The sequence below is a fragment of the Adiantum capillus-veneris genome, chromosome 21, assembly GCF_014529385.1.
Source record: "Adiantum capillus-veneris isolate H3 chromosome 21, ASM1452938v2, whole genome shotgun sequence".
In the NCBI taxonomy this organism is placed as follows: domain Eukaryota; kingdom Viridiplantae; phylum Streptophyta; class Polypodiopsida; order Polypodiales; family Pteridaceae; genus Adiantum; species Adiantum capillus-veneris.
The window spans coordinates 70168933-70193887 of NC_140951.1; the positions used below are offsets into that span (position 1 = coordinate 70168933).

Sequence of the window (24955 nt, forward strand, 5' to 3'; positions counted from 1 at the left end):
CGGGGGGGGGGGGGGGGGGGGGGGGGGGTTTTTGGGGGGGGGGGGGGGTTTTTTTTGGGGGTTTTTTTTTTGTGAGAGAGAGAGACCTTCTCCCCTGATTGCTTGACCCCGAAGTCCAGATTGAAGCGATTCTCTAACATCTCTGGTAGGTAGAAAAATTCTGGAATAAGCTCCTTCACATCTGCCGTGTTGCCCTGGCTGGCACTGAGCCATGTGTCCCTTACGCTGTTAAAAAGGCGATCTGCATGGTCAAACTGACCTCCCTGCAGCTTCTGGTTCTCATCACTAAAAGGTGGCAATCTGATGAGATAAAATAGTACTGTTCCAGCACTGGAGTAATGTGAGCCGTAGTGAAAACTTGGTATCTCTGGATCATCCCAGCTTTCATACCTGAAAGAGGAAGGCTGCATCAGACATACTTCTTTCAATCACAAAGCTAACAAATAAGTAGATTACCTACCTTCTTCGAAATTCTTCCTCCCTTTCAGGAGTTAAAGCACCCATGGGCTTGTCCAATTGACGGAAAGTATTTGAATCATTAAGATTCAGTTGTTCACTCTCATAATCAGCTAAAACCCATGGATAGACAGGATACTGTGTGAGGTCATTGTAGCCTCGCCCTGCAAGTGTATTTAGATGCATCAGGTACTGGAAGTTGCTAATTTCCCCATTCTGCCAGCGTTTGCTGAAGGACTTTGCCATCATTTTAAAGAGCCGTCCCCCTTCATTGCTTTCCTGTTTAGAGGCTCCTGAGATTGTGGAATCCAACCTGACAACACGGCCAAAATTAGAGCAATTCCAGATAGTCATTAATAAAGCACACCTTAACAATTAAAAACTACAGAACAATGTTTCAAGTGGCATACATGCTGTTCCTCGGGAGATTAAGAGCAAGGAGGTTCTTAAAGACCTCATCCCGCTCATTTTTGTGGAACACTAGGAGTTCGTTACAGCCATCCATGCTGAAAAGCTCTATTGCAACAGGACGAAGCTGGTAGCGACGTTTCAGAAGTTCGTGCACATTTTCCAGTTTCCACATGTGCCACGGATGAGCCATTTGGCTGACATTCTGTACCTTTTCCCTTCCCCAAGCACCACCATTGTATGCCCAAGCCCGGCCTCCCAGCCATTCACCTGCAGTTTCTTGCCAAGAACCAGTTGGCTTCAGCTCTTGGCAAGAGCCAACCCCTGAACTGTTACTCTGCACTCCAAGTGCTTGATCAATAACAGACAACTCATCTTCTCCGAATTTCTCGCATATTCTGCCTGACTCATCAATAAAGAAATTATCTATGACGTACAAGCATGTTTCCCCAATGAGAAAAAGGCCATCTTTTTTTTCTAGCCCAACAACTCTTTCACAGTTATATCTGTGCCTTAACTTCTCCCCAGGTTCCAGGAAAGGTCTGATCAAATATTCCCCATCATCGTTAACATCTTTGTCTGCCTTGCCATCTTCGTATTTAAGCTCTTCACTCATTTGTACAGACTGCTTCGGAGAGCTTTGATGAGACTGTGAGAAGTCTCCAACAGTGCTGGTTTGAGCTGAGAAGGTACTACTTGTCCTACCAGGCCCTACTCCAAAGCCACTCTCGCTCATCAACTGAGGGGTGTTGAACCCAGTCTTAGTTGAAGAAGATGTACTTCCTTCCTCTCTCAGCCTATCGTAATCCTCGTCATCATACGCTTCCAAGAAATCCTTGTTACTGTAGCTCAGGTTATTCTGATCTGTACTGCCTACAGAAAAAAGGTGAAAAAATGAATCATAATCTGGGTCTGTGATATCTAACCCTGTACCATCTCTTCCTGAACTCAGTTTCACATCCTCCTGTGCAGCTTCCAGTTGCAGTCTATGCTTGTTTGAAGAAGACATGCTGACCTTCAGTTTGATGCGGACCAGCTTTTTACGCATGCGATAGGGACCCTCTGTAGCACACAGCTCCCAGCCAGGCTCCTCTGAAGATGTCACCTTCAGCATGGGTAATATACCACGCTCATGCACAAGATGTTGAACGTGTACCTCCCACTCACTCTCTGCATGGAGAACCCACCCATATTTATCCTGCCTAACAACTCTTAGCTCCGTTGCCATTGCATCCCTTACAACATCAAGAGCATAGCGCCGCTCACTCATTTGTTCCCAATGTCGATCCTCCAGTTTTGAGACATCCCTGAAACGCCTCGACATCTCTCGTTTCCTGCGACTCTCTCCCAGCTTTATACGAACTCCAGGAAACTTAGTTGCATTAGCCACGTACTTCATCCACATAATTGATGCACATTGCTCCAGTACTTTTGATATGACCTCTTTAGAATTTCTAAACCATACATAAAATTGAGCTAAGTCATTGATCAACAGCTTGTCGAGACCACCATGGAGAACATCAAGGGCTTCACCCTGATTAGGTCTCGTAACAAGGAGCTCTTCCAATACAGGTTTTCGGAAGGCTATTAAACTTTTCATGACTTCTACGGCAAGCATGCGTACGTTTGGCCTGGAATCCCATAGCATTGTCACGCTATTGATACAGAGGCAACATACCAAATCAGTATCCAGGTTAATTGGACAAAAGATCAACTGCCTGTTAGCTATTACTAACTGGAGCACAGTGCAAATATCAATTGCGGCTGATAAAAAGCCTCCATCTCCATCATCAAGCCTTTTCACATCTGTTCTTGGCCAGTTAGAATTGATAAAATCATCCTCTCCAACTGCAGAGAGGAATGAGGGTGTGAAACAGTACATAATCATGCGATTCACATTCTTGAGCAAGCTTTGTACATAACCTTCAACTTGGCGACCTGCTCTGCTGCGTGATAGCAAACCCTTCCCAGTTAAAGTTGCTTCTTCCACCCTCCTGTCCTTATTTGCAAGTTGCAGCATTGAAAGCAGGAATTCCAAAATTTTCAGCACTGAACCAGGCTCCATGAAAGCACCCATGTAAACACGATCCACTAGTAAAGTACTGAAAGCATCAAGATTAGAGGACCACTTGTTCTTGTCTAGCCTTTTATTGACCTCTTCATCATCACGTAACAACCTGCGCTCAAAATACACCATCAAACGGCCCAGGCACAAACCTTGAAATGCAAGACCAGCCTCTGCTGTAATGTACAGGGGCGCAGCTTCTAGGACTGCTTCAACAAGGGAGGTGGCCTTAATCTGTTCGGATATACCATCTGCAAGGACCTCAGCGATCAGGTCTAGAACAGCTACAGATGCTGCAGAGCATGGACCACCACCTGAACCCACAGAATCAAGCTTCAAGAGCCACTCAGGCTTTATCTCAACAAAGCTGTTCTCTGGATAAGGTGTAGTCAGCTTGTAGTAAACCTCAGAATTCCATCCACTCATGGTTGTTGAGAGTGTGGCCAATGAAGAAGCCCCCACATGGGTCTCGCTGCGAGCAGAGCTTCCCATGAATGAAGCTGAAAGGTCAAAGGGAGTAATGGACATTGAATGTGCAGACTTGATGCCAGATAAAAGACCAGATGCTTCAGAAACAGGGGACCCTGGAGCTAAAGCAAGGTGGGATCCTACTGATTCTGTATCGGCATTCGTCAGTGAGGATGACTTTTCCTCGCGCTCTACCTTCTCAGCGGGCGCTGAAATGGCAGCAAGAGCAACCAAATGGTCAAGACTATCCATTGCAAAAACATTTACATCACAGACAATGTCTTCTGATGGCAGGGTATCTTCTTCTAAGCTTGGTATGATATTTATTTCCTTGGACGAAGATATAGCTCGAGGAATGCTGACAACAGTATCAGCACCTAAATTCCTGTGCTCTTGCAACTTTTGGGCTACATTTGTCACTTGTGCACGTCCATTCATAGAGTCCGAAGATGCCAGGTGAGAACTGATTCCATCCTCAATGTCCATGGAGTTTTGCCGGTCTCCTAAAGCTTTGTGTTGAAAAGATTGAGCGGCATAAGCAGACCTGATTGCAGGTTTTGCCCAGGAGTCGGACAAACAAGTTAAAAGAATTGTGTCGTTTAAAACCAAATGCCCTTCTTACTGATAATCACACCGAGATAATTTGCATTCACACAAACACATTTACCTGACACATGAAAAATAGAAATCTACGCAGCTCTCAAGAACCTCCTGGCGTCGCATAGCAGAAGAAAAAGGTTGACACATCTTTGTAAGGTCTACCATGTATCGTATGATGGACGTAACAACGCCAGGAGCTGCCACTTCACCTCCTAGCAACCTTGCTGCATAAGTTTTGTGCAGCAATGCCTCCCCCTGTAATTGTTCTGAGGAATCGGCAAGCCCTTTGAAAATTTCATCAATGGAGTAGCCTGCTTGCACCTGATCTTCTAATTGTTCTATAGATTGGAATCGCAAAATCAACCTATCGAATGCAGCTTTTGACATGGCTATGATTGCCTCCAAGAAATCAGTAAATATCAATTCTCCGGAGCCGCCTTCATCCGGCAGCAGTGCATGGAAATCTAGTAGTCTTACCTCTGGCTGCCTTGGGTATACAGATTTTCCAAACATAAGACAAAACAATATATAATACACTTCTGGAGAGTCAAAGAAACTTGGAAGAACCTGAACAAGCCCATGGAATCCACCACTGTTGCGAAACTTTGAAGAAAATGTAGTTGATGAAGAAAGGCAAACGCCAAGCAAGGTCATTACCCAACGCATGCTTGTTGGGTGCACAGCTTCATCAAGCAAAAACGTGATCAGCTTGGATGACACAATTTTGTGCCATAACTCCAGAACTTCTTCTGAAGAAATTGTTACTTGCAGATCAATTAGCATCTCAAGCAGCATATTACGCACAATAACTTGCACCCCCATTGTTTCCCTAGGAATTGTGGACCTGTCTGACACTTCAGGGGGTTCAAAGGTCATCACAACAAAATCGACTACAGACTTCAGCTCTGAGGTCAAAAACCCATCTTCTAGAATGATACCCAACAACACCACTAGTTTTTCTAGCACAGGAATCTCAACATCACCCCTCTGCAATGTTACTAATAGGTGCTGCACTATATTGACACGTCGCAGCATGGTCAAATTATGATTTCTATATCTATGCATCGAAACAAGGCGTTCAATAAATCCAAGTAGGGCAAGCTGAATTGTAACAGGAGCAGCCACCCACAACGTCCAATCCAAAAGAACATACTCCATCATTTCTGCATTGGCAAGAACAAGGCTATTACAAACTTCTGAAGACAGCTCAGGCGGTTCAATATCTGATACATAACTCATGGTATCTTGCTGAAAAAAATCAGCACTATCTATTTGAGATCCGAAAGGTGACAATCCTTCTCCAGTTCCCTTGAGACCTAATGAGCTCTCAAAGCTATTACTTGCCGAAATAGTCCCAAGACTTGAAGAATTAACGGTCGACTCCAAAACTGATACTTTTCCTGAACTCACCATAGAAGCCTCACAAGCAGCAATTTGAAAGAGCATGTCAAGATTCTGCATCTCAAAAAAACACATCCGATGACGCAAAAACAGAGCAAGCAGGTGATAGCCCCTGGTAGCAGACATATCGCGAACGTTGTAAGGACTCCAACAGAGAATGCTGGTTAGCAAAGCAAGAGCTAAATGCAGCATCGCCTTACTTCCCGCAGCCTCAACCAATGCCAGTACTACTGCAACACCCCCAATCTTCCTGATGTTTTCACCAAGACCACATGGGGAACATATGCTGATGTCTCCATGGAGCCTGGCAATGCGCGGCAAGCCTGCACCCAACAGATAAAGATGTCAACAAGAAATAGAAAATATCTTTTGCATTACTGCTAGTCATAGAGAGTAATAGAGCTTCACCACAAAGGTAAAATTGAGCAGAACATAGATGTCAGTGGAAAATAAGTACTCACCACCAAGCGGAGAAGCCGCAGCTGATAAGGGGTCCACCAGATTGATAACAGCAAGAGAACCAAAAGTAGCGGCATCCACACAGGTTCCATCGAAACAAAAAATAAGCCTTTTAGAAGTCAATTGAGCTGCAAATATAGCCAACCTATCTAAGTCCCACACGACACCACTGCCCTCTGTTTTGCTTGCACCTGCCTTCAAACTGCTCTCTACCTTTTGATTACTGGTACCTAGTGCTAGGTCTACTTCTAATGCCTCAAAAGTTGCTAGATTTCCTCCCCCACAAGCTTCATAAGGCATGAACCTTAACAGATCTGTGTCTTGAAAAAGACCTCTATAGCCCCGACCTAAGGCATACATTAAAAAAACAGAAGGCGCCAGTAGTACTTCCTCACACAAATAGCAAGTACCAAGATTCCAGCTCAGTGGGCGGACTTCAAGATCATTTGGTGGTGTCCCAATTGTTCCTTGAAGAGTTTTACCAGCTGGAGATGCTGAGTATCCAAGCTTTCCAGTTTGCCTCAGCCTTCCATTCACATAAAGACAGGCACTGCTTGATTGAAATAGACCAGCTAAAGCATTCGGCTTGTTATGCACAACCACCACGTGCTGCCACACATCCTCCTCAATAAAAACTCCCTTGAAGGATAGATAACTTGTGGCACTTGTTGCTAGCGCTAAAGTACCAGATTCTTCCATGTAAAATTCAGCATACAATTGACTTTTTTCTTCTGCGGAACCAACTGAAAAAATTTTGAATTTGGCACGCTCTCTGCCCATTGTGCCCGCTCGTCCCCTTGCAAGCTGCTTTCTCGAAGCTTCATCTGCTTCAACACTTGAGAGCTTTAAAAGATTTTTGTACCTCAGCCAGCATGCAAACGAATAACCTGCAGTGGGTGGCCATGTCCTGTCCCCTAGGGAGATCCGCATGCAAGAGTAGCCGGACTGTACTTGTGACATTTCCACAAAAGGTGCAGCATTACCATTCTCAGACCCAATGGTCTCCAGGTGAATCATCCTCTTCATGGAGTCGAGAAATATTTGACCAAACTCTTTGTTGGTAGAATCTTTACACAGCCACACCCACCTGGCCAGCGTCCTCAGCTCGGTTGAAGATAATCTGCAACAATGCAAAAAATGATGAGATACAAAGTTTGCTTGCATTCTAATAAAATATTCGTGTGACAAGATAATGCAAGCAGATGTGAGTTTGCAATGGGACTCCTCTACATTTATCGCGCAAACAAGTAGGTATCTAGACAGATATTTAATAGAAGTAAAGTCAGTATAAAGAGTGAGCAATCAAAGCAAGGAAACAGACAAAAATCGGGCCAGCGAATAATACCGGTACGATCCGAGAATTTCCACAATGCTTAGAACAGGTTCCAAGAGTAATGGATTACCACTTGCAGATTTTGCAATATCCAGTAACAGGCTTACACAACCTGGAGAATAAAAGGTCCGTTATCATGGTTACCAAAAAAAAAAGCAATTAGGGACGATATTTATCATGCACGGAAAAACTACACAATCTTCTAGCTGTGACTACACCTTCACATGTCATATGTCAAGAACACTTAAGCCTTGCTAACAGTTCCAGTATACCTGCAGCTGTAAGACAATCTTGGTTGAAAGCGCAAGCCCGGGCAAGACGTTTCACAACTTCAAGCACCTTAAGCTGCAGTCTTGATGACAAACATTTTAAGCAATCAATCAGCACTTCAATAGCCCCTGCATTGCGCACGAGATCCACAGACTCAACATCAGGTTTCTCACTCTCAACACCCGAATTCATGCCATGACTATTCTTCTGGTCACCACTTGAAAGTGCGATAGACAAAGCCTTTTCATGTGAGAGAACAAGCAGCTGTCCAAATGGTCCTTTCTTCTCCAAAGCAAGACTGAGAAGCAAATCTGCAAGTCTTTCCTCATGCCTTGCAGAAAATAAGCCAGAATCACGTAATAGCTCCTTAAAGGTCTGTGATGAGATTACTTTATGCAATCTCCCTCTATTTACTGAGTTCCCTGATACCGCAGCCTTCACCACATTCATCATTGCATCAAACACTTCCATGTACAAGGTCATCATAGAAAACTTTTCTTCGCTAATGCTATCAGTAGATGATTCTTTAGTTAGATCTTGGCCTGCCTGAAAGCTGTGTAAAACTGTGAAAAGGAGACTGAAACCAGTAGCTGCACCAAAAACATCTTTGCAAGCACTGTTTACACTCAGTATGCGAAAGGTTGCCCATAAAACATCCCGCTTTGTCTCAACATCAACCTTAATTTGCTGACCCATTGTATTTGCAACAACTCCACTTTTTGCTACTTCAATGAGTGCACCAAGCTCTTCTGAGTGAGACTGTATGGCGAACAATCCAATCAGTAACAAAGAGATGATAAAGACAGAACTTCATTCAACAAACTAAAAATTTTGAACACTCTCTGTGTCTTTTGATTAAAGATAAATACAAAAGGCCATCAGAGAGTGCTGACCTGGTTGATATCCTCGCAAATGAGGCAGTTCAGTAATCGTAAAACTCCACCTCGATGAGGGGACAAATTCAGGAGAGGAAGAGCTAAGGCAAACCCATTAGCCTTCCTAAATGCAATCTGATTTCCCTCATCATTCTTAAGAAGCGTAACTAAACAGTCCCAGGCGATAATCAGAGTGCTATCATCATTGAAGAGTTGGGCTTTTGTTGCTGGACTCGAAAATGACAAAGTCCTCAAGCTCATTTCTCTGGTTAAGTCTTTACCACCTTGTGCAGCTTTTCTTTCCACTACGCTTCTCAAGGGGGGCTTTCGTGATTCAGGTAATGATAGAAACTCTAGCTTCTTGATATCATCGACTAGGACCTCCAACGCTCCTACTTCTCTAAGAACCTTTTTGTACTTCTTGTCGAAAGAGAGAAGCTTCGTAAAAAACGATAGGATCCTCTGAGCCATGGAGGCTGGGAGAGGCTGCTGCAACAAACAGCAAAGAGAGAGTAACTCTTGCTCTGGAACATAGTTGACCACTGTCACCGCGTACTCCAATATCTTCAGCAAACGCTCCTGGAGAATCTCAGGAAAGGTTGCCATGTTCAAAATAAACAATGGAATGGTGCGCAATTCTTGGCATAAGCCATAATTTTCCAAGTGGCTAGCAAAAATGCGTAGAAGCCTATCTAATATCTCTAACTGCAATCTCACATTGTTGGTTTTTAAAAAAATATCCTGCAATATTTGCACAGCCTCCACATCCTTCACCTTCCCTTCACCTTGTTTATCATCAGTGGACGCAACTGCATCAGAAAACAGGAAAGAGCGACTAGCAGGTTTGGTTGGTCCAGCCTTGCCACCTTTGGCCCCAGATACTCCAACCTGAGCCAGGTTTACAAGGATATCAAGCAGGCGTGTAAGTACAGGAGGCAAACTTCCTTCTGAATTATTGGCAGTTTCTTCCATCTTTATACTTGAAGCTAAAGACCCCTTCACTTGGTAAGAGCCATCAGTTGTTTCGATATTTCCCTCACCTAAAGAAGGGCTTTTTCCTAGGAGATTCAAGGCAAACTGGACCAGAAAATGGTAACCATGTGCATTATGTAAATCATCCCTTAATCTAACTGTTGATTCTGTAACATCACAACAACAACACGTGTTGATATCTCTCCAGCATGCACACCTTTCTTAGAAATGCCATGTGAACAATCCAACAAACCCATTAGAACTAACCTCCTCTGCATGATAGCTCGATGCATTCAAGCAGCACATCTATCACACCCACAGCATATTCAGAATCTTGGACATTAATATCGAAATTACGTACAACTCTGAGCAGAACTTTGACCTGCAGTACAAAATTCCAAACTAGTAAGGCTTCCACGCTAAAAACACGGCAGTTAAGTAGCGACTTTCATCCTGTAAAAACTAACCAGCTGATGTTTGTGAATATACTGAGCTGAGCTGCCATTATCATTGTTAAGAAGAAGTCCCAAAATCTGCACACAGCAATTTTCACTGGTAGTACTACAGTCACAATATAACAAGAGACAGCGATCTGATACAAGCTAACCTGCAAAGCCTGTCGATATAGCTGAGCAAAGGAGAAAGGGGGCTTTAAACCATCAGAACTATGAAGATAGATGCTAGGATTCATCCCCACGATATAAAATAATAATTGCAAGGAGTCATCCTCTGCAAGACTTTGAGTTGCTCCTGGATGCTGCGCCAAAGCTTTCATGATATGTATAATGCTTCGTTCCACCTGCAAGGCAAAAAATTAATAGAAAATACACCACTTGGTTCAATATCCAATTATTTTTGAAGAGACAAAATTCAAAGATTACCACTTGTTTATAAATGTGTTCCAGATCTCCACCTATAAAATGTTCCTTTAAAGTCACGGCAGGTACGTCTTCTGATCTAGGTTGACCCAGTACAGTATGTAGAACCCAAACAAGGCATGAAAGAAGTCCTGCATCCAGCAATGGTTGCACATCCAAAGGCTGCAAACCAGATCAATGTTATAATGCCCAATTTTTTGTAGAAACTAAAATTTCATCTACAAATTTTCGTAATTCCATCCAAAAAGTTTTTAAAAAACTTACCGGTGAAACAAGGCACTCCAGCGCATAAAGCAAATTTGCACCAACACTAATTATATCCTGCACATATGAACTGCCATTTTGAAAAGCTCCAGGTTCGGAATGAGTAAATTAACATTCAACCATTTCCTTCATACTTTTTGGGATTCCATGAAAAAATGTAAGATCTGCTCTACGTCTTGACCTCCATCTGTGCTGAGCTTCCTCAACTTGTTCATTTCCGTGACCAAAGCTTTCGCCACCACAAACGAGAACACCCGTGCATCAACCAGTCTGTAGAACCAGATAAGAAAAGATGACAAGCACAAAAGAAAACATTAGTAAAAATAGCAGATTACAAGATCAGCAGTATTTATCCTCAAAAAAACCAGAGCCAATGTCACACTTACGTATTTACAAGTTGGGTCGAATTACCAGTCCTCTTGGCAAGTCTACAAAAAACATCAACCGCCATCTCCAACGCCTCTTCTTTTTCCTGCCAAATAAAGCTCTCTCTCTCTCTCTCTCTCTCTCTCTCTCTCTCTCTCTCTCTCTCTCTCTCTCTCTCTCTCTCTCTCTCTCTCTCTCTCTCTCTCTCTCTCTCTCTCTCCTGGTATGACGAGGAGTGCCGCCAGACTAGAGCCAGACTCCAGAGGGAGGTGCTGTTGGGGGACGTCACTCACAGACAGTCACAAATTGACTTCCGACGCTTGGTGCGGCGAAAGAAGAGGTCTTTTTTGGCTTGACTCGAGCAGGATCTATATCAGCTATTCTTGAGTCAGGACTCGCGTGAGGCGTGGCGGCTCTTTCATGAGCAGTCCCCCCCCGCCCGGCTATTTCCTCCACAGAGACATGGGGTCAGTACGCATCATCTTTGTACACAGTACCTGGACAGCCGCCCCTCCCCAACCCACCCGATCCATGCCCACATGCATGTGGCTTTTTCACCGCTGAGATGGTGAAGAAAGCTATTGACAGGATGAAGACTGGGAGAGCATATGATCGTGATGGCCTAGTCGCAGAGCATTTCATGCATGCCAAAGACCTACTAGCAGAGCTCCTAGCAGTTATGTTTAACCGGGCCATGTGTGAGGGCCTACCGGACACTTGGAGCCTATCTACGATCGTACCTATCTTCAAATCAGGAGACCCCATGGAGCCTGGGAATTATCGCACTATTATGATTGGGCACACACTGGCACGGTTGTATGCATCCATTCTTGAGCAACAGCTGAGTAGATGGGCAGAGAGGGAAGGAATACGTGCAACTGGGCAGGCAGGATTCAGGAGAGGCTTCTCCACTCTTGACCATATCCTAACACTCAGGGCCATCATCGAGAAAGGCAGATCTCATAGGAGAAGGATTTATTGTAGCTTTGTGGACTTCCGCAAAGCTTTCGACACGGTACCCAGAGCTAGACTGATGCGCAGATTACAGGAAATGGGAGTACCCACATAACTCATTTGGGGAATCATGGCATTGTACAGATCAGTAGTAGGGCATGTACGCACCCCGGAGGGACTTTCTACACCGGTTCACTCCACTATTGGGGTGAAGCAGGGCTGCCCGCTCTCTCCTACCCTTTTCGGTATGTATGTGGATGAGGTTTCTGACTACATTGACAGCGATGGGGATAAAGGTGCTCAGTTGGCAGGGACATGGATTCCACTTTTGTTATATGCTGATGACATAGTGTTGATCTCCGGATCCCCAAAGGGAATGCAACGTCAATTGGATGCTTTGCACACGTTTACACACGAAAGTGGTTTTCTGTCAACCTGGGTAAAACCAAGGTTATGGTGTTTAACACCACCCTACAGTGGATCAGGAGGTCAGCACCTACATTCACATACGGCCAGGAGACTGTGGAGTACACCGACACTTACACTTACCTTGGAGTGGTTTTTAGCGGACCTACATTCTCACTCAGAAGAGCAGCAGAAACCAGACTTACTAGAGCCCACGCATCATTGGGTAGATTGGAGAGGATGTGTTCACAGGTTCACTTTCAGGAGCCCCGGACGAAGCTCTGGCTCTTTGACACCTTGGTGGCTTCAGCATTGCTCTATGGAACCGAGATATGGGGACCTTCACTGGATCACCACGGGAGGACGGGTCGCTCAGACAGATGGGGGAACATGGAGAAACCTCTCATCTCTATGATCTCGCGGCTCATTAGAGCCAAGGCATCAATACCACGGGCCATTATCTGAGCAGAGCTAGCGGCCCCCCCACGTGTGGTGGAGGCGCTCACAAGATCAATCTCCTTCATAAACCGCACATGGGCACTTCCTAGAGACAGATATGCTCACATAGCACTTGAATCCTCTCGACAGTTAGCCATACAAGGAGATACAACATGCTGGTATGGGGAGATGACATCATGGTTTCAGGCACATGGGTTCAGCATAGACCGGCTGCCACCATTCCATTACTCATTGGATGCACCATCTCTCACCCTTACACAGTCAGAGATCACCAAGCTCATACGCCAACACCTGACCCAGCTAGACACCAAAAGGACATGGATACAACCAGCACAGGAATTGGGCACGAAGATGGCTTTTTACAAAGACCACCTTCTCCAGCTTACGGAAGATGGTTTTGTGGCGAGACCCAAATACATGGATACCCACTTGTCTCATGGGATACGATGTGCTATTGGCCAGTTACGCACATCTTCTCACCAGTTGCGGATTGAGACTGGGAGATACAACGGAGTACCAACAGAGGACAGGACATGCCCCTTGTGTAACATGGAACCTGAGACAGAGCTACACTATACATGTCGCTGCCCTGTCTACTACGAGATACGAGGCCGCTTCCATTGCTTATTCAGAGAAGGTTTTGGACCACTCTCAAGAGTCATGGGATACGAAGATCAGAGATGTCTGGGTTTGTTCTTGCTCGAGCTGCGCAGACACAGAGATAGCCTGATGAATGGCGAGGCTAGCCAATCTCAAAGACGGATCACAGACTTCTTCAGAGCAGACACGGGACAGCCGCAAGAGCCACTCCCACAGCAGAGCTCCCCCTCGTCTCACACCAGAGGCACACTAATTGACCGAGCGATTGAACTGGGGAAATCCAGGTGCCCGCGACTGCAAAGAACTACACAGCATCGACGGAGGCTACGACAGAAAATTCGGAGCACGCTGGCTAGGTATGCACGACGCCCGGTCAGACTACTAACCATGGAGGAAATTGATGAGATTCGCCAACGACCGATGCTAGATCTCTTGTGATTCAGCTATCCCAACAAGCCGCCCATTTTTTGCTTAGTCTTTTGCTTGGTTCACATCGATCAACTTAGGACCCCATAGTATATAACTTTGTTTTGTACTGTTGTTAGGGTATTTTGTTACTCTGACTTTGTATCAGATCCACCACTTTGTAACTTTCGGGTCTCATAGGTCATTATGGCCTTTTGAAGACGTTAATATAACATTTCATTTCATTTCATTTCTCTCTCTCTCTCTCTCTCTCTCTCTCTCTCTCTCTCTCTCTCTCTCTCTCTCTCTCTCTCTCTCTCTCTCTCTCTCTCTTAGTTTTTTGCTTAGCTCACATCGACCAATCTAGGATCCCACAGTATATATATTTGTTTTGTACTGTTGTTAGGTTATTTTGTTACTCTGACTTTGTATCAGATCTACCACCTTGTAACTTTCTGGTCTCATAGATCACTATGGCCTTTTGAAGACGTTAATATAACATTTCATTTCTAGCCCATAGACATGATAGGCTTGGATGCTTTATTAAGATTGATCATATAGTTTTTAGGCTAGTAGGTTTATGACCTTGCATTAGCTTAGGGTCTTAATTGATTGCTTGTGTTTCATGCATAAAAATTGAAATTTCAAGTGGTTTAATCTTCATGATAGTTTAGGTGTTTTTTTTGCTTTATGTTGTTTAGTTTTTTACTATGATTCACCCATCTTTTAGAAGCAAAAATTCACTTTGCACAATTGTTCTTTGTACTTCATGTTTTATTCATCCTTGTTGGCTTTTGATACTCATGACTTCTTCTTATGTTTTGCAGCTCAACATTCTTCCATGGACGTGCTTTCACCCATGTCTCCGTGCTCTGCTTCAACGGCACACGAGGAGGTGCGCCAAATTAGGAAGGGGAGAATGTTAACAACAGCTAACACATGCGACATCGATTATGCACCAAGTTGGGGATGTACTATGGATGTGCACAATATTTTCCTATCCACATTGTATAAGGTCTTGGGCTCATTGGAAGTTCCAAACTGTATATACTAGCTAGAGAGCTCAAACTTAATCCCATATTAGAAAAGATTGTGGTGCAAACCTTTATAAGAAAGCCTTTTTATGCAAAGAGGATTCATTCTTGAGTATCCACTCTTGAGAGCTCACTCTTGAGTGTTCACTTTATGAATGGCCTAGCCTTGAGCTTAATGCCCATGCTTAGATGGCTAGTGTTAATCCATTGTAATTAAAGAAGCATTTCTTGATCTAATCTCTACTTTCTTCATTAGTTTTAATTCTTCTATATTCCATTATGTCATGAAGTAGTTTCACCTTCTCATTATTCTAGATTTGAATGTGTGTGATGACTTCTTGCTTATTGACCACTCCTATCTTTCTATGAGCACTCAATTTGTGATATTTAACATCTCTAATTAGGTTGATTAAGTTGGTTTTTAATCTTGTGATTAGTGTATGTGCCCTATTGCTTGCTCGTGTGTGGATGGGTTTAATGAAACGCGAGCACCATTCACCTTGTGTGTGTAGCTTTTGATTAAGTACCTTGATTGGCATGTGGTGATTGGAAAGGCCAAGACCAATGCAATTAGTGTGTACTTGTCAAGAGTGTGCTTTGAGATTCTAGTCTATGGCACGTCGGACTTTGGTGGGCTTAATGTGTGTAGGTAATGCTTGATTGATGATTATGGTGTGATTAGAGTTGGTGATTCATGGCTAATCTCTATTGCACTGGAAGAGCATTCTCTTGAATCCTTTCATTTGATACATCCTATGATGCTCATGCTTCCATGCCCTAGCCGGGTTGTCGATCCTAGGATTGATAGGGTTGATAATTTTGTTGGTCTTGGGTTGGTTAGGTGATGCTACAATAATATTCACGCCAGCTGCGGATTGAGACTGGGAGATACAGCGGAGTGCCAGCAAAGGCCAGGACATGCCCCTTGTGTGACATGGAGCCTGAGACAAAGTTGCACTACACATGCCGTTGCCCAGTCTACTACGAGATACGAGGCCGCTTCCATTGCTTGTTTAAAGAGGGTTTTGGACCACTCTCCAGAGTCATGGGATACGAGGATCCGAGATGCCTGGGTTTGTTCTTGCTCGAGCTGCACAGACACAGAGATAGCATGATGAGAGGAGAGGCTAGCCAGTCTCAAAGACGGATCACAGATTTCTTTAGAGCAAACACTGGACAGCCGGAGGAGCTACTCATACAGCAGAGCTCACATTCGTCTCGCACCAAAGGCACACTGATCGACCGAGCGATTGAGCTGGGGAGATCCAGACACCCATGACTGCGGAGGACTACACAGCATCGATGAAGGCTGCATCAGAAGATTCGCATCACTTTGGCCAGGCATGCACGACGCCCGGTCAGACTACTGACCATGGAGAAGATTGATGAGATCCGCCAACGACCGATGCAAGATCTCCTGTGATTTAGCTATTTAGCTATCCCAGCCAGCTACTTAGTTCACATTGAGCGGCCTAGGTGTCACGTGACACATCCAACCCTATGTGTCCGTGGACAAGCTACAGCACGACAAGGGTTCAGTTCAGTCAAGTCGGTCTAGAATAGGAAGTGATCTGGCACTTTTCTGAGTCTATTCGCTAACCGTGCATATCAAGACACTTAGATTAGATGAATATCCTCTGGTTGCACACAGCATGATCATAAACATTCCCATCAGAATCCATTAGGGGAATTTTCCAATGCATTAAACCTATTTTCCCTATTTTTAACATTTTTCACTTATTATTTTTAAGTGACTTTTGTTGGAAAGTAGGTAGGGAAATTTTGCTAAGTTTGTATAAATGAAAACCTAGTGCTAGCACTTTTTGTCAGAAGAGGCAGCAGGGACCTGACATCCATCAGTACACCTTCTCAGCAAGACCCCCCCCCCGGGCAGGAGACTTAGCGTTTTCAGCCAAGGATAGCCAGCATTTTTCTCCATTGCAGATTAGCCCCAGCGTTTTGCATTGCAAACCAACCCGGTGATAGCCAGACACAGCAGAAGACTAGCGTTTTTGCAGAAGCACAGAATTCAGCCCTAGCGTTTTTGGTTTGCAGATCAACCTCAGCGTTTTTGCACATCTTCGAAACGGAATCAGCCCTAGGACCAGCGTTTTCAGTTTTCAGCATAGACACTCCGCAGATCAAGTCCCGAACCTCGCAGACCTCACCTTCCCGCAGCAGTTCCTCGCCGCACGGTCAGTTTCCGCAAGGTTTACAGTTTCAGCCCGGAAAACGCAGATTTCAGCATCTGTGTTTTCAACGCGTCGTCGTCGTACCGTCGTCATCGACATCATCACCGACATAGAGTCAGAATTCAGCAGATAGAAGATTTGCAGATTTCAGCCATTAGCGTTTTCAGATTTCAGCCCGTCTCGTCGTCGTCCTCATCGTCGTCGGCAAGTCCAAGCATTGTAGAGATTGTGCAATCATAAGTAGACCGCTCTTGCCATAGAGAGTGGGGCCTTCGGAGGAGGGTTTTACAGCGTCTCTGGTGTCGTATTCTCTTCTCTATCTCTCAGTCTCAGGCACTTCCATTCACAGTGTCCATTCACTTTGTTTGTGTCCATTGCACTCTCTCACTAAAGGAACAGAAGGCTCTCCCTTCCGTAAGTAAAAGGAACCTTGAGCACAGTTCGGAGCACTCATCTTGAGCAAAGTTCAACATTCATTCCGTTGCACCTTACATTGGTATCAGAGCTTTGGCAGTGTTCTGTATCACTCAAGGAAAGAACCACAAAAATCATAGAAATTTGTTTTGCTTGTTGAGGTCGCACGAACCCAAGTTCACTTGGGCGTGTCGATTCCTAATCGTGTTTTTGAAGAGTGACAGGAAACCCAAGAAAGAAGGGCTTGTCCAGCCTCCCCTTGTGCCTCTTTTTACTCATTGAGAGCGGACCATGCACTTAGCGGCCAGCCAATCGACGTGAGGTGGGAAAAAGCACCCTTGGTGTGAGCGCAAGGCCGCCAAGGGGTGCGCTCACGGAAAAGAGCAGAACTCGGGTAAAGAGAAGATCCTTCTCTAGCACAGATTGCAAGCAAAACAAGAACCTCAAGACCCTCAAGAACCCAAGCACCCAAGACTCACAAGAACCCAAGTTCCTCGTGAACTTAAGAACTCAAGACCACAAGAACCCACGACTTCAGTGGATGGTCATCACTCGAAGCGGAATGGATACTTCGCTTAGAGGTGATGAGCATGAGAGAGGCGAAGAAGAATTTTCCCCACCAAGAGGTTTTTCCGACCCTCCCCCTTCCCCATCTACGCCAAGGATTGCACTAACTCCTATGGAGGCTTTCGACAAGAGGATGATGGACAGGAAGTTAGAAAGCAAAGAAAGAATAGCAGTTATAGAGCGCAAATACCAAGAAAGAATGGCAGCCATAGCACGTGAGAGTGAGCAAGCACGCTTGGAAGCCAAAGAAAGACAAGCCAAATTTGATCGCGAGAACAACGAAAGACAAGCAGAATATGACCGCGAGAACAAAGCAAGACGAGAAGAGCGATCAACACATGAAAGAGTTGTGGCGACTTTTTTCTAAAGTGCAGGCGCACTTTGCACAGAATCAGGAAAAGGAGACTCTCTCAGTCTCTACTTCTCCAAAGCAAGACACACATGATTTGCATGATGATTTGAATGACAATGATTTGCATGATAATTTGAATGATAATGATGAGCATGATGATTTGGATGACAATGACAAGCATGATGATTTGCATGATCAAGATGTGATTTCTCACAAGCATGATGAGTTGCATGAAGATGATGTGATTGTTCACATGGATGATGTGTTAGTTGATACTTTCTCTAGTAAAGCTAACCTCGTTGCACATTCGATCAATCACGAAGGATCGATCTTGACTCTCGAGCCTAGGTCCAAAGCACCCCTTCAAGAAGAACTGATCTTGGCTCTCAAGCCTCAGTCCAAAGAACCCTCACAAGATATTATGTGTTCGCATGATTCATACGCACGCATTGTTCGAGTGTTTCATTCATGATCGGTTCCTGTATTTTTGTCAGCGTCTTTATGTGATCCCTTTTACTAGGCATGACATATTGTACGTTGAGCACGTTTCACTCATGAATGAGCACGAATGTATGCGGATTGTTCATGAAAAGCTGAAAAGTATGCCTCTACCTTGGCATGACACATTTGTAGAAAGAGCACATGAAAGTATGAGCACCAAGCATGGGCATTTCCGTTGTGAATTGCCACAATTGATTGCTCTAGATCATAAGACAGATTCGATCTCATTGTTTGCGTGTGCGTGGTGAACAGTTTGGCACTCCGTCTCTTTGTTCATCTACATTGCATGCACAATCTATTAGGACGACAGGATTTTTTCCAATCACTTTACATGAAATAGGTATGTTCATGGTTTTGTGTTGGAACTTGGAAATGGTTTCAGGAATTTTCAGCCATGGAGATTCTGGAAGAAGAAAGAAGCATGACTCTCGACAAAGTTGAAGCATTGAAGAAGCCACAGAAGACTTTGTGTCGCTTCCGGCGCGGGCCAAAGAAGCAAGCGTTGCAGACCTTTATGAAGTTCAAGTACCGCACGACCCACACCTCAGAGTGGGCCGACGAAGAGTCCCTTCCAAGATTCCGGATGCTATTGGCGATCTCCCTCGACGCCATACAGTTCGGTACCAGTACCTCACTTTGAAAAGCAGGGGATGTCACGTGACACATCCAACCCTATGTGTCCGTGGACAAGCTACAGCACGACAAGGGTTCAGTTCAGTCAAGTTGGTCTAGAATAGGAAGTGATCTGGCACTTTTCTGAGTCTGTTCGCAGGCCGTGCATGTCAAGACACTTAGATTAGATGCATATCCTCTGGTTGCACACAGCATGATCATAAGCATTCCCATCAGAATCCATCAGGGGAATTTTCCAATGCATTAAACCTATTTTCCCTATTTTTGACATTTTTCACTTATTATTTTTAGGTGACTTTTGTTGGAAAGTAGGTAGGGCAATTTTGCTAAGTTTGTATAAATAAAAACCTAGCGCTAGCACTTTCTGGCAGAAGAGGCAGCAGGGACCTAACATCCAACAGTGCACCTTCTCAGCAAGGACCCCCCCCCCCCTCGATCAAAGACTTAGCGTTTTCAGCCAAGGACAGCCAGCGTTTTTCTCCATTGCAGATCAGCCTCAGCGTTTTGCATTGCAGACCAACCCGGCGACAGCAAGACAAAGCAGAAGCCTAGCATTTTTGCACAAGCACAGAATTCAGCCCTAGCGTTTTTGGTTTGCAGATCAACCTCAGCGTTTTTGCAGATCTTTGCGATGGAATCAGCCCTAGGACCAACGTTTTCAGTTTTTAGCATAAACACTCTGCAAATCAAGTCCCGAACGTCGAAGATCTCACTTTCCCGCAGCAGTTCCTCGTCGCACGGTCAGTTTCCGCAAGGTTTACAGTTTCAGCCCGGAGAACGCAGATTTCAGCATCTGCGTTTTCAGCGCATCGTCGTCGTACCGTCGTCATCAACATCGTCACCAACATAGAGTCGGAATTCAGCAGATGGAAGATTTGCAGAGTTCAGCCATTAGCGTTTTCAGATTTCAGCCCGTCTCGTCGTCGTCGACATCGTAGGCAAGTCCAAGCATTGCAGAGATTGTGCAATCATAAGTAGACCGCACTCACCATAGAGAGTGGGGCCTTCGGAGGAGGGTTTTACAACGTCTCTGTTGTCGTATTCTCTTCTCTATCTCTCAGTCTCAGGCACTTCCATTCACAGTGTCCATTCACTTTGTTTGTGTCCATTGTACTCTCTCACTAAAGGAACGGAAGGCTCTCCCTTCTGTAAGTAAAAGGAACCTTGAGCACAGTTCGGAGCACTCATCTTGAGCAAAGTTCAACATTCATTCCGCTGCACCTTAGACTAGGTTTCCATAGTACTTTTAGCTTGTTTTGTTATGTTGTTATTATTGTTATTTTTCTTACTCTGACTTTGTATCAGATCCACCACATTGTAACTTTCTAGTCTTATAGGTCACTTTGGCCTTTTGAAGACGTTAATATAACATTTCATCTCTCTCTCTCTCTCTCTCTCTCTCTCTCTCTCTCTCTCTCTCTCTCTCTCTCTCTCTCTCTCTCTCTCTCTCTCTGTGTGTGTGTGTGTGTGTGTGTGTGTGTGTGTGTGTGTGTGTGTCTCTCTGAGCTAGGCACCAGCGTTGTACTGAGTTCAAGCAATATAAAGAATTACCAAAAGGGGCCAGGGTTTGGGGCCAGTGCTCTCTTGGGGTGGAACTCCGCCACTCCTCGTCTCATGTGTAGTGCACTCTCTCTCTCTCTCTCTCTCTCTCTCTCTCTCTCTCTCTCTCTCTCTCTCTCTCTCTCTCTCTCCAGAGGCACACTGATTGACCGAGCGATTGAATTGGGGAAATCCAGGCGCCCGCGACTGCGAAGAACTACACAGCATCGACGGAGGCTACGACAAAAAATTCGGAGCACGCTGGCCAGGCATGCACAACGCCTGGTCAGACTACTAACCATGGAGGAAATTGATGAGATTCGCCAACGATCGATGATAGATCTCTTGTGATTCAGCTATCCCAACAAGCCGCCCATTTTTTGCTTAGTTTTTTGCTTGGCTCACATCGACCAACTTAGGACCCCATAGTATATATCTTTGTTTTGTATTGTTGTTAGGTTATTTTGTTATTTTGTTACTCTGACTTTGTATCAGATCCACCACTTTGTAACTTTCGGGTCTCATAGGTCATTATGGCCTTTTGAAGACGTTAATATAACATTTCATTTCTCTCTCTCTCTCTCTCTCTCTCTCTCTCTCTCTCTCTCTCTCTCTCTCTCTCTCTCTCTCTCTCTCTCTCTCTCTCTCTCTCTCTCTCTCTCTCTCTCTCTCTCTCTCTCTCTCTCTCTCTCTCTCTCTCTCTCTCTCTGTGCACCTGCGCCAACCCGCTGGCACACTAACCTGCACCTGCACCTGCACCTGCACCTGCCTACGCACCTCAGTCAACTGGCGCATTAACTTGCGCACCTGCCCGCCTGTACACCATGGCCGCCAAGGTACTCCCTTCACCGCCGTGACAGCCCGACAGCAACAGTGCCGACAGTGCTGACAGGTATTGCATGATTCCCCACCTATGCAATCAGCGCACATTAATCAAAGGGTATCCAGAAGCGTTCGAACAGTGAGCTCATCACCTATCAAATCAATGCCGAAGGACACGCCCCCCAAGGATTCAAGGGACATGACGATCACATGTACTACACAGGACATCTGGGGACTGCTATTGTCTATCCAAGAACAGGTACGACAACAGAATGAGGTGATTTCACGTCAAAATGAAGACATCAAAAACCTGACACTACGCAACCAAGAGTTGGATCATACCATTGCACTGCAAGCTCTAAAGCTTCAGCAACAAGAAGACACCCTGAAAATGCTGCAAACTCAAGTGTTGGAACAAGGAAGTCACATAACACAGGTCACCAATAATGTAACGGATGCACCCGAGGGGTCTCCTCCATCTTGGGCACAGATAGTGAAACAAGAGAGGACCATGGGACACAAGACACGAGAGATGTATACGTATGAGAATATGTATACGAATGAGGATTCTACCGAATACAAGGAAAGGGAGAAAAGATCCCAAAACATTGTGATACGAGGCATGCCAGAACCTGAGGGGGAAACAGTCATGTCATTGAACGTAGATGTTACCACCTTGTTAGCAAAAAAGCTTGATAAGCAAGATTCAGGGGTATATGGGGCACATAGACTGGGCCAGAAGAAGACTGATGCTCATAGGGCAGTTGTATGCACAATGTTGGATGCTTGCAAAAGGACCATAATTTTGGAAACTGCACGCTTCTACTTGAAAGGCACTCAGTACTATGTAAGTGAAGATAGAACACCGGCACAACAGGCAGCAAGGAAGGAAAGCATATGAGGAACGTCTCAAGGAGAAAAAACCAGCATCACCGCCTAAAAATGCATAGGGACATGCGACCCATGGGATCACGACCATACAGGTTACAAGTTGGAATTGTAGAGGTTTCCCATGGCATAAGGGAGAAGGGCTGGTGGATATTCTACCACAAGCTGACATACTCTTTCTATTGGAAACATGGGAACAAAACACATGCAGGCTGCCGGACATTAGTGGATATATCAAGCACTCCGTATGGTGGAATGGTACCAACATGCGAGGACAAGGAGGTGTAGCTATAATGTATAAGGAAGAGCTTCAAAAGATGGTTGAGGTATGCAAGATTGATGACCATAAGCGCTATATATGGGTTAAGGTTTGCTCATCAAAAGGATTGATCTTTGTCGCAGGATGCTATATCCCGCAACGAGAGTCACCTTTTTATGACACAAACCAGCTATCCAAAAATGACCCCTTTGCTGACCTATGTATAGACATTGCAATGTATGCACAAGAGGGAGCAGTTGTCCTTCTTGGGGATTTGAATGCCGGGATTCGAAACACACAGGTACAATTGACATACCATTCACTGCACCTTGCGGATAAGAATAGGGAACTTATACTTGGTTCTATGTGGGATAGATGTTCAAGTGATAACATCATAAATGTACAGGGGTCAGCCATGATAAGTATGATGAACTCAATGCAGCTTGTAGCCATGAATGGTGCGGATAAGTTCGTACACTCTGGATCATACACTTGCTACACGGCAAATCATGGGAGGAGTACAAATGATTATGCCTTGGTGAGATACGATGCATTGGACTTGGTCCATAGTTTTGAAGTGGGTAGCAGGCTACCAACCTCAGACCATACACCAATCCATATATGTCTACCCATGCCCAGTATGCCTATTGTCAACACAATGAATACACCGAATTGGTCATACAAAATGCAACTCACGAAGAAAGAGGACTATGCTAGTCTCTTAGATAGCTTACTGTTTGACCGGAACATGCCTTGTGACATTGAAGAGACGTGGAAGATCTTCCGACATGCAATGGAGGAAGCGGCAAAAATTATTATAGGCAAGTATCAAAGTGGTAAACAGATTAGAAAGGGTTTACCTCATAATCCTTGGTTTGATGCAGAATGCAAGGAGGCCAAACGTAAGATGAGAGGCTTATCACAACACTCAAATGAATGGGAATGGGCTGCTAGAGAATACAATACACTCAAGAGGAAAAAGAGACGCATGTATGAACTCTCAAAAGAACAACTAGACTTGAGCAGGTTCAAGAAAGAGCCAAAGAAGGCTTGGCGTAACCTGAAGGGGAAGAAAGGGGATGTGATGGGAGATTTCAGCCTAAACGAAATGTATGCTTATGTACAAACTTTGTATGCCCCGTCGGGGATTCAAGAGGCGATATACACAGGGGCTCAGGCCGAACATCCAAAGCCCATCACCTTCCAGGCAGTCATTAAAGGGCTCAAAAGCCTGGCGAATGGGAAAGCAGCTGACACATTACATCTTACCTCTGAAATGCTGAAATGGTCAGGTATTGAGGCTAAGAAATGGATACACCATATGATGAATCAAGCAATCAACCAATACTTACCCCAAGATTGGCAAGAAAACTGGGTGAGAGCGCTCTTTAAAGGAGGTGACCGCAATTTGCTCACCAATTATCGCACCATCATGGTGAGCTCATGTATGGCAAAACTTTTTGGAAGCATTATTGAGAAAGATCTTAGCACATGGGCTGAAAATAACGGGAAACGTGCCATTGGACAAGTAGGATTTAGAGCTCGTCACAGCACGATAGACCACCTTATTACACTCCGGGTCTTGATGGATGAAGCCAGGCTAAAAGGCAAAACCCTGTATTATTGTTTGTGGACTTCAAGAAAGCGTTTGACACAGTACCCCGTCAAGGGCTATGGTCACGTATGGAAACTCTGGGAGTTCCTATGCATATCAGAACAGCAATGGGACGTCTCTACCAAGAGGTCAGATGTAAACTCAAGACAAACACAGGTTTCTCACAAGAGTTCAGGAGCACTATGGGAGTTAAACAAGGATGCCCTTTGTCACCTACACTTTTTGGACTATGCATAGATGAGCTTGATGATTTCATTAACAAGGCTATGGGAGAGGGGGGAGATCACCCTAGCATTGGTACTTTCACGCTTCTTCTCCTCATATATGCCGATTATGTGGTTCTCTTTGCCTACAAGGCCCTCCTTCTACAGAAACTTTTGGATGCAGTACATGCATTTTGCAATGCAACGGGCTTGTCAATCAATGTAGCCAAAACAAAGGTTATGTCAGTCCACACATGTAGAAATGAGAATCAGCCCATCATCACGTATGACGGGCAAA

At 44.8% G+C, this 24955-nt stretch overlaps 3 protein-coding genes across 3 annotated transcripts; 2 read left to right on the forward strand and 1 right to left on the reverse strand.

Moving 5' to 3' along the window:
• Window positions 1-133: 133 nt before the first annotated feature.
• On the reverse strand, window positions 134-10900 carry SPI (BEACH-DOMAIN HOMOLOG A1). Its single transcript, XM_086493627.1, has 16 exons — window positions 10836-10900; window positions 10584-10719; window positions 10450-10506; window positions 10189-10347; window positions 9915-10106; window positions 9775-9840; window positions 9575-9689; window positions 8354-9474; window positions 7463-8219; window positions 7203-7302; window positions 5860-6977; window positions 4065-5721; window positions 867-3941; window positions 461-769; window positions 225-390; window positions 134-142 (listed from the first exon to the last, which is right to left on the reverse strand). The coding sequence occupies exons 1-16, from the start codon at window positions 10898-10900 to the stop codon at window positions 134-136; spliced, it is 9102 nt and encodes a 3033-aa protein (XP_086349753.1).
• A 10704-nt stretch (window positions 10901-21604) lies between these two features.
• LOC147431131 (uncharacterized) lies at window positions 21605-22702 on the forward strand. Its single transcript, XM_086494544.1, has one exon. It carries the CDS (start codon window positions 21784-21786, stop codon window positions 22591-22593), a length of 810 nt encoding a protein of 269 aa, XP_086350670.1. The 5' UTR covers window positions 21605-21783; the 3' UTR covers window positions 22594-22702.
• Window positions 22703-22846: 144 nt separating this feature from the next.
• Window positions 22847-24691, forward strand: LOC147431132 (uncharacterized). Its single transcript, XM_086493628.1, has one exon. It carries the CDS (start codon window positions 22847-22849, stop codon window positions 24689-24691), a length of 1845 nt encoding a protein of 614 aa, XP_086349754.1.
• Window positions 24692-24955: the final 264 nt, after the last annotated feature.